Source organism: Osmia bicornis, chromosome 7, assembly GCF_907164935.1.
Source record: "Osmia bicornis bicornis chromosome 7, iOsmBic2.1, whole genome shotgun sequence".
In the NCBI taxonomy this organism is placed as follows: domain Eukaryota; kingdom Metazoa; phylum Arthropoda; class Insecta; order Hymenoptera; family Megachilidae; genus Osmia; species Osmia bicornis.
The window spans coordinates 112,412-125,035 of record NC_060222.1 but is presented as its reverse complement, the minus strand read 5'-3'; the positions used below and the strand labels follow the sequence as shown (position 1 = coordinate 125,035).

Genomic DNA, 12,624 nt, shown 5'->3' with positions numbered 1-12,624 from the left:
TGTCAAAATGTTTAAATCTATTATTTATTCCATAAATATATCACCACATAATGTTACGGGAAGATCGTTTTACGTAACAAGTAAAAAGAAAACGAAAGAGATCAAACGAAAAAGCGTGACGAGAAGCAGGAAGAGAGAAGAAATGGAAAAAAAGGAATAGGAATACATAACGTTGATGTAACTGATGTTGTAGGCAGAAAAGCGATACACCGTCGGAAAAGATATTTAAAAAAAGAAAGAGGAAAAAGAAAGAGTAAGAAAAGAAAAGTGAGCGGCGATCAGTCATTACAAAGTTCTCCTCTTCAAGTTGTAAAAGCTTTCCCAGTTTACCATCATCATCATCATCATGATCGTAATCAACATTAACAACATTAGCGTTATCATTACTGTTCCCCTACCATCATTGTTATCGTCGCAATCATTATAAATGTTGATCGTTGTCTACGCATAACATAGTAAAAATATATCTCTTTGATTTCTATAAAATGTTTTTATAATTAATATTAACTTTAATTAGTTTTTTATATATCACTATCAGAACAATGGAAAATGACGAATCATTCTTTCCCTCGTGTTAACATGCACCATTTCTCTTCTTTTTTTACATCCTTTCAGATGTATATTTCCTTTTCTTTTCAGAAACTCTAGGGGCGAGAAAATAGCATAATTCTATTTCTTCTTTATACGCTTTCGTTAACGCGGATTTCGTGTTCTTCAAAGCTAACAGCAGCTAGAAAAAAAACTGATACGTATCAGTAATCGATCCGAACTTTTTTTTTTTTTAATTGATCTCTTATTTTCTCGCGGAGCTCCCATGCGACGTAGAAAAGAAGTTATTAATTTCGCTAGCTTTTATGGCAAGTATGGAATGTTCGTTGCGCGAATTCCTCTACTCCACCTAAAAAGGAAAGGAAATACGAAAAAAAAGTAAAAAGTAAAAAGAAGAAGAAGAAGAAGAAGAAGAAGAAGAAGAAGAAGAAGAAGAAGAAGAGGAAGAAGAAGAAAAAGAGAGACACGCGATATCGCAGTTTTATAAATGACTATTCTCATTGTAACAATTTCTCGATCTCGATAATAACGCATCGATGATCAATGATAATTTATACACGCGTACCTACCTACATGTATATTTAAACGAGTTGCATCGAGGTTACTCGTCATTTTGGTAAATCAAGAGAATTTTCAAACAATTTGAAAGTAATCGAAAACATTATTAATTAATAATTAAAATAAAACTATTCGTTCGCAGTATGAACTCGTTGTTCGATTAAAATTACTCAAATATTTACCAAAATAAGGGTAAAAACAGTTTTGTAGTCAGCTAACTCGTCTATAGAGAAAAATGGCTTGCAAGAGAAACGAGTGGAAAAGTTAGAGAACGAAAATCAACTACCGCAGACTATATACCACTGATTACATTACCGCTCCTAACAATAATCGTACGAAATGACACGTTATCGGTAGTGTAACAACGATCGCGTTCGATTATCGAGTGTTGGTCGCGTTTCAACAATTACTTTATTCGCGCATAATCAATACCAGTTTGTTGCTTTTCTTATCGTCGAATAGCAAAGACAGAAACTGGAAAGTTTATTGGACTAAAATATTATAGAACAACGACAACGACGATGGCGATGGCGACAACGACAACGACAACGACGCAACAACTGATTGGAATAGAATATTTGTAAGAAATCGCAGTCGCGCGTAGTATCGTTTCGAACGATATTGTATCCTTGCTTGAAAAATAATAAATTTGGAAAAAAAGCGTTCAACCAAGAGCGTTCGATAAGATAAATGGCAAGACACGTGCCGATTACGATACGTCCACTTTATTACGGTGGTTCGTTCGTCGATTGGTAAGTTTATTTTTGGATTTGATATCACCAGGGAAATTTTCGTAAACTGCCTTTCTTCGTGTTTTCTTTACCACGAGTCCACGTACGTGTAGTAACAATAGCCATTATTAATATCTGATGGGTTGCCAAACACCGGTGGTTTCGTCCCGACGATAATAATGAGGTCTGTTATCACGGAAGACGGTGACGGCCGGAAATTGATTGTCCTGTATATATTTCAGCGTCGCTCGTACCTAAAGCAAATTATTTCGGTGAAAAGAAACCAACGGTGTTGCGATTTCAATGCAATATCTAAACAAGTACCTGTGATACAAAATGCGGAAGTTCGACTTCTGGTGAAGTCGAAAGATGTTGTAGAATAAATTGATCGGATTGAGCTAGCCAGAGATCAACCCCCCTCAGAGGATCGTAGTTGAATGGTCCGATTCTAAGCAAGCCAAGCGTGCAATCGTAAACGTCCAGAACCTGTGTGCGCAACGATACCAATATCTCAATTACGTCCACGCATGCTGGTCGCATGATTTTCTTTATTATTATTGTATTCGAGTTACACACCTGTTGACCACCGGTCAACTGTCTGGCGCATCTTAGCGCCTGCTCGGGACCTTTGTCGGGGAAGGTTGCAGGAAAGATCTCGCCCGTCTTGACGTTCAAACCGATGCCGTATATTACCGGCCAATGAATACCTCCTCTGACGGTGGTGTTCAACTCGCCCACGCAACAAAGAGTCAAATCAATCTCAACCGGCTGTTTGTGAAATGCGGCTAAAATGAAATATCATGAAAATCGTCGTTTACCTTATACGTTACCTTTTTCTTTTCTTTTCTGATAGAGTAGGGAAAAAAAAGAGGAAAGCTTACAAAGAATGTTGCAAAAGAGCTCTTCGGAATAATTCCTTGGATCGGAATAACCACCGACGAGTTGCAACTCGAGGCGACCCTCTGGAAATCCTAACGCGAGCTCGGTTACCCTCTGAACCATCGCCGCGGCTGCATCTTCCGTGCCAGCTCCATCCAGGTGCGCCAACGCCGCGGCACCCGAACCTACGCATCAGCACGCCTCATGTATATATTATTATGTATACATATACGATATTATTTGAAAACGTTCGTCGTCGTCGTCGTCGTCGTCGTCGTCGTCGTCGTCAAGTAAGCACATTTAATTACCATCTAACCTAACCAGTAACGAGAATTACGGCTTACCGGAATGCCTCACAACAACGATTATGCAGGTAGTCATATCGTCCGAACCGATAATGCTCACGTTTTCTGAAAGTAGAGAAACAAAAAGGAAAATATTTGGTAAATTTAAAATAAAAAAAGCGTATACTTACTATCGTGTGGCAAGGTTGCGGCCATTTCTCGTTGCTGGACGTACAGCAGACCCATAGGACCCACCAATTTTGCTGGCATCGAGTGTAATTGCGCTGCAGTTTCGCGATACACCGGATGGGCTGCGTACAAGGACCTACTGTCCGTTGGAATGTCCTCCTGCAGGACTCCGTTCACCACCAACACCATCCTGTACCAAGAAAACACAAGGACTATTATAATCACAAAGATCGAAACAAGTAAAAAAGTTTTTTCGGTTAAGATAATATGGACTTGGATCGTTGGAAAATGAACGTTCAAAACGAAACCCTCGCGATAAAGCATTCCTCTGCTTATCTGAATGCACCATCTGCAAGACGTTATACGGCAAAGCCAGTTACAGGAACGGGAGATCGAAAGATCGAAGATCGACGACGACGACGACGACGACGACGACGACGGAGGGTATTGTTGAAACTCTCGGACTCTGCCGCTAGCGTTAATCGCGTTAACAATAAAAGCCAAGTCGTTCTCCTCTCTTGGTGCTAACTTACTCTAAAGGTTAAGGTCGTTCGCCTTCGACGACATTCTGCGTTTAACCCTACGTTTGTTTAACGAGATTACCAACAAATCGAGAAAAGAAATTAGATCGAGCTTCACCCGAGATACATGCGAGTACGCGTATCTATCGGTCGTCGCTACAACGGAACGGAGTTTCATTCAATCGTCGTCACGAGCGCTCGACTCATTAACGAATCACGCTAATTATGGCCTCTATTATCGGTTAAAATGCCGATTGGTCGATTGGAAGAATCCGCGCTCCAGTAGTGGGATGGGTTACATTCCAGTAGGGGCCAATCGGAACGGTTCTTAACAACGCAACGCGCAACGATCAGATATTGAAACGACGCGTCGCGCCGCGTCGCGTCGTGGCCTATATGTAGATAAGTTATTCTCGCGGTGATCGTCGTCGTCGTTGTTATTGGTAGCAACACAAAGTATGTAGAAAATAACTTGTTTGTTTCATTTCGATCATTCTTTCGAGACAGGCGATTTAAAATCACGTTTTTTTTCTTTTTTTGTAAAAATCTAATTTGTTTATTAAACTGTTCGTTATCGTTCACAAGAGATATACTTTTCGAATCGGTTCTGCGTAATCAAAATATATAACGTACATACACGACGAGCGTGTTGCCGATACTAAATTCTTGTTTTAATTTTAAATTATCATTTTTGCTGTCTCTTGGACAGTTTGCGTCGCGTTCAATGTTTCGACCTTTGGTCGAGCGCAAAGTTTTGAAATTCAAAATGCGGTTGTAGAAAAATCAAAGCGAGAATACGTCGAGGAAAAAAGGGAGAAGAAATATGTAACGATTAGACGATAAACATCGGGGAATAGGGAAGTCGTTTCGATAGTCTGCTTCGTGCTCGGTTGCGTAAACTACATATTTTAAACTTTAATGACCTTTATCTCGATCGACCCATCCGTACGTACATATGTTTACTATGCCGTACACCCCACCAACTTGTTCTTATCGAGGAGGAAAATCTTTTTTTCTTTCGACAAGATGCGTTTCGACACGAACCACATACATATATGTATACAACAAGATGGAGAAGAAACGCGATCGACTCTATCTACCGAGACTTGAAAGGAATAAAACTGTTCTCGATCCCGTCGATCTCTCGTTAAAGGAAACAGCTCGAGCGAATAACGGAGCAAGGGTTCGACGAGTTTGCCAACAATTCCCATGACGCGTGGAAAATTAGGAGTATGCCGACGGCAAGATTATACGGTACGCTTGCCACGATACAACACCATTGTTATCAATGAAAATTACACTCTTGAAAATCCATTGTACCAGATTGTTGGTCGCGGCGCGGGGCGGCGTCGTTTTCGACATTCTTCAACTCTTTCTTCTCCTTTCCTACCTTCTCGTTCTTCCTTCCTTTGGAAAGGAATTGAAATTCCTTAACAATTGCAGACCGAAAAAGCGCAAACTCGCGCAACTTTGTACCAATATAATAACCAAGTGATCTCGAGATATCGAGATATCGAGATTTAGCTATATACAATTATCGAGGAAAAAGGAGAAGGAAGAGGTTAAATAAAAATAAAAATAAAAATAAAAATAAAAATAAAAATAAAAATAAGAAATAAGGAAAGAGGGTCGGTCGAGGCTATAACAGAGAGAAACATGGTGGTTGTTCGTGACCATAATCGGTGCGGCGCCGCGGTGGAGGCTAGTTGGTTGGCTGTGCGGATCTGTGCGGATCGAGCCACACGGAAATCCACTTGAAAAGTAGCCATTACCTTAATTATTGGTCTCTCTAAGAGAGTTTGTGTGCACGCTGCCCGGAACGTGGAACATCGTGTTCGTCGATTCGCTTGCCCGTTACCATCCTCCAAGAATTTCTTTGCGCGACATATTTCTCAGGGTATTTATTCCTCGCTTTTTTATTCTTTTTCTTAGATTGTTAGAAAAACTAGATCGAATCTCGACGAGTCGGTGATGTATTACAATTAATTCGACGCTTCGTCTGATTCTGCAAACTTGTATCGATCGAAGCCTTTCTCATCCCAGCCACCCCACCCCATCATTGCTCTGTTCGAGGGTGGAATTTATAAATGGCATACCACAATCCTCGTATCCACTTTTTCTCTATCCTTTCCTATTTCTTTTTTCCTTTTTCTACCGATTACTCGTAGAACCATAGAGCAAAGTGTATGGTAAATGAGCGCGCGTAATTACACAGTCACGGCTAGCCAAGACGCGCTACAGCGGCGGCGTAGTCACTTATTTATTTAAGAAGCGTGCAAAAGGGCCGTAACCATTAACGGGTGCCTTTCCTCGAATCAGCCTGTTCTTTGTGGTCGGTATTCCTAATGGCCGGTGATTCCAGCGTATCGAAAACCGACCAAAATGAACCCGATTTCAATGTTATACCTGTACGAAATTGTACGAAATTGTACGAAATTGTACGAAATTATAAGAAACTATAGAAATTAACGCGTAAACGGCAAAGAACTGAATGAATGATAGAGATAACGATTAATTAGATGGCCAATTACCGTTATCGCGATCGTGATCTTAGGCGTATCTCGTTGGATAATCATAATCATAATCATAATCATAATCATAATTATAATCGGTCCTCGAAGACCGAGATGCAAAGATACGGACGCGAGCCGTGCTCGATAGCTCCAGATTACGCGGGCGCCATCAACCTCTGCTTTCCGAGATTTATGCTTCACATTTTACGTTTTCGCTTTCGCTTTCGCTTTCGAATAATACGTTCGATTATTATTATCGGGTTAGGCGCAATCTAACCCCAAACGACGGGGATTTTCATCACCGTTTGATTTGCAAAGCCACATCGCGCATGTGGTATACGCTTAAATGAAAAAGAATATTTTGGCGAAACAAGATCAGAATAAAAGAAAGAAAAAAAGAGGGAAAGAAAGGAAAGGAAAGGAAAGGAAAGGAAAGGAAAGGAAAGGAAAGGAAAGTATCGTTGGTCTAGCAAAATACGATTACGCGCGTACAGAGGGGAGACGAGAAACACGAGCGAGACCAGTGGAAAATTTCACGCCGTCGGTTCGATTGCACTTGTCACGAGCGAAATGATAAATTATTATTACCAGCGGAGAATTGTTTACACGGAATAAGGAGGAAGCAAAACGAGAAATCGAGAAATCGAGAAACGGAATCGAATCGTTTCGATAGAGAAACGGAGAGAGAGGTCGACGTCATTCGCCAAGATAACTTTTATCTATGCTAAAATGCCGGCTGACCAAATCTCGATCGAGTTTCCTGTCGAATAATCAATTCAATTTCTGCTAAACGTCCGAGATTCGTACTCGAAATACATAATAGGATGCGATCATACCGAAAATATCAAATAAATGAATCATTATTATCTTTACCTCGTTGAAACGTTCGCGTACATCGCGAATTGAAAACAGCGACACTAGGTCTTCCGGTCGATTTTGTTCGATCCTCGACTAAAGAGATTTTATTGTCCCGGCGAGGGCGAGGGCGAGGGCGAGGGCGAGGGCGGAGACGAAGCTTTCCCGATGCTCTTCGATTCTCGTTGAACGCGTGTAATCCTCTAGATAGTAAGGATTTATCGACGAAAAGGTTATCAACGAAAAGCGAGCGAAGAACGTACCAACTCTAGTATCAATCTGACCGTTTTTTTTTTTCCTTTCTTTTTATCTACACAAAGCAGCACGGAGAGACGCATGAATAATTACTTACGATCCAAAGCGATTCTCTATCCGCTCGGCTTTTTCCTTCAGAATCACAACTACATATACGTGCAACGATCCTTCATCCTTCCTAGGAAAGCATTATGTAAAAGTATTATGTACCTACATATTTAGTTCTCGAGGAAGAACGATCTTTGGGAGAGCGGTAGAAACGAAAAGAAGATTCGAATAGATTCGATTATCCTATGTTGATCTTCCTTCTGTTCTCGGTGAGCAAAGCTATTAAATCGAAGATACGATAGCGGGAGACGATAACGCGAATAATAAGCGTTAGAAAGAGAGCGACTCACCTTACGTTTCTTTGAGAATTTCTCTTCAAGCCAATCGACACGTCCCCGCCGCCATTTTCAAACGATACTCGCCGTCAGCTCCCTGCTTCGATCGCTCCTTTCTTCTTTTTGCTTTTCAATTTTCCATCTATGATTTTCTGTAACACAAAAAAGGCGCCGCGCCGTGGCACAAGTTTAGTACGAAAAGGAAGGAAAACCGATGAAAGTTGAAGGAAGACGAAAGGAAAGTCGTTTTGAAAAAGTATTTCGAGATGCTTGAATGTTTCCAGAGGGTAATTTTCTTTCGCTTCGATTCGATTCGATTCGATTCGATTCGTCTATCGCTTTAAGAAGATACGAATGACTCATAGTCGCAGGTAACGGTATGTACATACATACATATAAAACGGGCACCGCACCGTTTCGTTTCATCTAATTAAACGCGTTAATCGCGTTAATCGCGTCGCGCGAAACCGAATTATCGAGATGTAAAATTGAATCTTAATATTTGCCAATTTGGTTCGATGAATCTTCTTCTCGTTTATTAAACGATGCAAAGCTTTAGTAAAAACAAATACAGGTAGTAGGTTGTGTGCTCTCGTGTAAAATATACGTAAAACCGGTAGGTTAAATTTGCATACAGTGGCCGGAGCGAGCCTGCAACCGACCAACTCGCTACATATTTATGCTCTACGACTTCCTTCGATTGTTTATAAACGTATTCGACGCAGCCCGCGACGCGACTCGATTCTGCGATTTTTCCACAGTTTCGGCCGTAAAGAGAAAAGTTTAGGGCAGCGCGGATAGATGGAGAGTAAAAGAAACAACATCGGCGAAAAGTGGAAACGATAACGAGAGTAATCGTGAAGGGTCGTTGAAAAGGTGCGTATTCGTACGCAAGAAAGGTATACGGACATGGACGTGGACGTACACTGTACAGATAAGAGTACACGTATACACGTACGGACGAGCTAGTCCGCATTCCATGAGTGGAACAACCGGTACACGGTACACGGTACACGATACACGGTACACGGTACACGGTACAGTGGCTCTCAAGTCGCGTCCCTTAAAGATGTATTCGAACGAGATGGGAATGGTTATGCAACGGAAGACGAGTCCTTCCGGGTCCCTTTTCCTTCTCTTCGTTTCTCTTCTCCCTCCTTCCTTCGTTCTCCTTTCCTTCATCTTCATCTTTATCTTTATCTTTATCTTTATCTTTATCTTTATCTTTATCTTTTTCGTTTTCTTTCTCCCGGCCGTTTCGCCACTTTCGCGCGAACGCTTCTTCCTCCATACTTTACTGCGATCGAAATCGAAAGTTGATGAAAAGTAAAAAAGCAGGTACACGCGTTTCTCATTTTTGTCTCAACTCTTCGATCGCTTTAGAACGAGAGCCAATTTTCGTAATTAAATTATGATATTCGCGAAGGAGATAACGATGCCTTTGCCAGGTGTGACTTTGGCCCGATTCTCTAAGTCACAAGCAAATGCGATTCTATGGAGAAACTATTTCGAAAACAGTTAGCGCAACTAAATTTCTGCTGCTATCTTGCTTTCGACTAAACTCAAAGCCGGAGTTTCTGATTTACGAAAGCCCCGAGGGAGAGTCCAGTATATTATAATACATACATATGTAGATATATACGCGCGCATCCTTGCTGTTGCAACCACCTATCTCCTTACCTAGCTAATATCTGCACTAAACGCGCCCTCACGGTATATGCTATACAGCTTTAGGTAACTCCGACAATGCGATTCGGTTTCGTTGCAACTTTCCAATGAAATCGTTGCTTGGCAAAGTAGCTGTCGCAGGTGAGCTAGCGGCAGAGCAAAAGGTTAACACCCTTTACTAGCCTTAAGAGCGCCTTAAGTTAACTCAGTCAGTTAAGTTCCAAGTGTCGAGAGAAGCATACACCGCGACCTTCCTTCTCCTCCACCACCTTTTCCCGTTCCCTCAGCTTCGATAGCAAACCCTTTCCATCTCAGTCATTAATAATGAAACCGACACGAATCCGTTTGCTACTAGATCTTATCCTATTTCCTCGTTAACATTTTTATTATTAATTTTTATTTCTACTCTTCTCTCCGTCTACGAGAAAAAACGGAAGAGGCTGAGATTAAGGTTGCAAATCCGTGGGAAACTCGCAACTCGTCTTTCGAGTTGATCATTCCATATTACGGTTCGCGCAACTACCTTTCGATTAAAGTTCTCAACCACGACGCGAGACTGTACACTGTACAGTTACGGGGATCCACGGATACACAGCTATTTATATTCAGGTACCTATATGTATACGCTTAGAAATGTACATACTACATTGCCATTCGAAACGGGCAACATTCTTACGAGCAATTTCGAGAAAGAATCGATTTAAATTCGAGTAAAGCGTTCAAGTAAGTCTAACTAAAGCGATTCGCCGTTCGGGGAAAAGGATAAAAGTTTGCTTGCAAGAGGAGAAGTATGTAGTCGGCAGAAAGAGCAGATGAAAAGAAAAGGCGTATAAATAGATCTAGGGAAATCGTGAAAGCAAGATACTCGACGAAAGGAGGGCGGCGAATAAGAACCAGTGGAACCAGTGAAACCAGTGGAACCAGTGGAACCAGTGGAAGAGAAAGGAAATGAAAGGGGTAAAGATGGGTAAAGATGGGTAAAGATGGGTAAAGATGGGTAAAGAAAAAGAAAACTCGCAGGGAAGAAAGAAAAGAGAAAGGAAAAGGAACGAGCCAGCAGTAAAGAGGTACATACATACATACTTACTTACTACAGGCGCACGTGTATGCAACTATCCTAAATACACGTACGTACACCTAAATAAGTACACGTGGTGCAAGAAAACCCGCGATATCGTACCGTGCACATAAGGTAGACAAGATACAAGCGAGGCTCCAGGCGCGGTCAGATTAATGAAACTCATGCGAACAGTGGTTCTCCTCATCTCCACATCTTTTACATCGTTTACAATCATTTTCACGAGGTCATTTTCATTCAATGCATATAAGAGATTAGTATAATATGTGTAAATAACAAAGGCAACCAAGCCTCAGCATACGATTTTCCCTGAAACAATCGATTGCAAACAATTGGCAAAGCCAATATAGTAAAGATTTATTAGAAATTATCTTTAGAATACATTTTCTACATCTGTCGCTGGACATCTTGCGATGATTATTTTCAGATTATTCTTGAAATTCGCCCAATTTGGTGAGTCTCTTCTCGCGTATTACGAGCCGTGTATTTATGTACCTATATATGTATGTATGTATGTACATACGCGATAGTTGACGAATCAAGTTCGACCATTGACCCATTTGACGAGTCAATTCGATTCTGCGTTTAACCATTCGAAAGAAAGAGAAGGAGAAATTACTCTTATAGCGCGCTCGATCAACGGCTTGAAAAGTCAGTGACAAGGTTAAACGATTACTATCTCCCAACCTCTTTCCTTCCGGTTTCATAATAATCAACCAACAGAGAATACTACGACAACTTATCGGAACGCCAGCTTTGAAAATGGCCGTGTATTCGAAAATGAAACGACTAAAATTATGCTTTCTTATATGTATGCCCGATCTAAAATTAGACAGTAATTTTGTTCGTCGATTAACCGGAAAACAATGATAGATAATTACGATGAGATAAGAAAAAATGTTGCTTCGATAGAAAGGCACTATGCATATTTAAATAACCTCGTTACACTTATGATTAGAACGTGAGAGGAGAGGAGAGATGAGACGCGATGTCACACCACGCCACGCGACGCGACACGACACGAAAGAGAGCCGTGATTTCCTTCACCCTGGTCGGATCCAACGCAAGTTATCGTTCGTAAATTGTGCAACTTGTAAATTGTAATACGACGTCTATACATACACTGCTTTTTCCTTGACGTCACTTTACTATCCCTAGTTTTTCATACTTATTATTCATACGAAATTCAAGTAAATTTAAATTTTAAACCGCTCTATGCTTGGAAATCGTTCTATGATGAAAATCAACTAACGATAAGTAGCGACAACGCTACGATACGAATAAAATCATGAAACCATAACTTGATAGTATACGTAATCAAATCTGACGATGACAGTCGGATGATGCACGAATATGTACAATTCGTAAATCGTCTAACAGATTGCAAGCATTTGCACACTCGCGCCTATTATTAATAAGTATTAATAAGTATTACATACTTATTATTCCTTTTTCTTTTTTATTCAGAATCAGAGCATCGTAAAAAATCCAACATCTATGCATAAGAACGAACGAGCAAAGAAAGGTAGTACGTAATTATTTATTAAAAAAACAACTTACCTCTGTTGATGAGCGTGTACCGTGCAAGTAGAAATTGTTTGAATTTTCTCGGGGATCGACGGATGCGGCGCTCGATGCTGATCCTGAACACCGGATGAGGAGGTGGTTGCCGTTGAAACGTAGTTACGCAACACGCAACTGGTGGCACACACGCGACGTAGACGACCAACGACGAAACGTCAGTAGTCACCGTGGTGATCCTCGTTCGCGTAACAAAACAAGACAACAGGAACAGGAACAGCACACGGCACGACGCGTTATCGAACACACACGATGCGACGCGATGCGACGCGATGCGACGCAACGCGATGGTAACTGTGCCTCCGCTAACCAACTCGTCAAACGAGCAGACTGATTGTGAATTGAATGTATATTGTACGATGAAAAAAGAAGCGTCGGAGAAGACGCGATCTTGCTAGGCGCGTCACTCGCGAACCACCGCTTTCACAGTTGAGAGAGAGAGAGAGAGAGAGAGAGTAGAGCGCCTCGACTGACAATCGTGCAAAAATTCAGCAAGATCGGATACGTCGCAGTCGTAACAAGCACGTTCTCTCTCTCTTGCCACACTCGCGAACCACGTCCATATCGTTCGCACTGCCAC

The 12,624-nt window shown here is 41.3% G+C and overlaps 1 protein-coding gene across 3 annotated transcripts; it reads right to left on the bottom strand.

Annotated features, from left to right (window-relative positions):
• Positions 1-5: 5 nt before the first annotated feature.
• Positions 6-12,623, bottom strand: LOC114878379 (protein N-terminal asparagine amidohydrolase). Of its 3 annotated transcripts, XM_029192130.2 has the most exons (8): positions 12,024-12,623; positions 7,733-7,869; positions 3,193-3,380; positions 3,062-3,127; positions 2,720-2,902; positions 2,415-2,623; positions 2,163-2,324; positions 6-2,092 (listed from the first exon to the last, which is right to left on the bottom strand). In XM_029192130.2, the coding sequence occupies exons 3-8, from the start codon at positions 3,377-3,379 to the stop codon at positions 1,967-1,969; spliced, it is 933 nt and encodes a 310-aa protein (XP_029047963.1). In that variant the 5' UTR covers position 3,380; positions 7,733-7,869; positions 12,024-12,623; the 3' UTR covers positions 6-1,966. The 3 variants fall into 3 exon arrangements, with proteins under 3 accessions (XP_029047963.1, XP_029047964.1, XP_029047965.1); XM_029192131.2 differs by lacking the exons at positions 7,733-7,869; positions 12,024-12,623 and adding an exon at positions 3,724-3,822; XM_029192132.2 differs by lacking the exons at positions 7,733-7,869; positions 12,024-12,623 and adding an exon at positions 3,464-3,595.
• Position 12,624: the final 1 nt, after the last annotated feature.

Bases quoted from the DNA above. Each gene is read 5' to 3' on its own strand.
- LOC114878379 (XM_029192130.2), bottom strand. From the start codon at position 3,379: ATGGTGTTGGTGGTGAACGGAGTCCTGCAGGAGGACATTCCAACGGAC. The intron at 2,903-3,061 runs GTAAGCCGTAAT...GCTGATGCGTAG, and splicing joins CGTTGTTGTGAGGCATTCCG to GTTCGGGTGCCGCGGCGTTG. The intron at 2,325-2,414 runs GTGTGTAACTCG...TTGCGCACACAG, and splicing joins AGTTGACCGGTGGTCAACAG to GTTCTGGACGTTTACGATTG.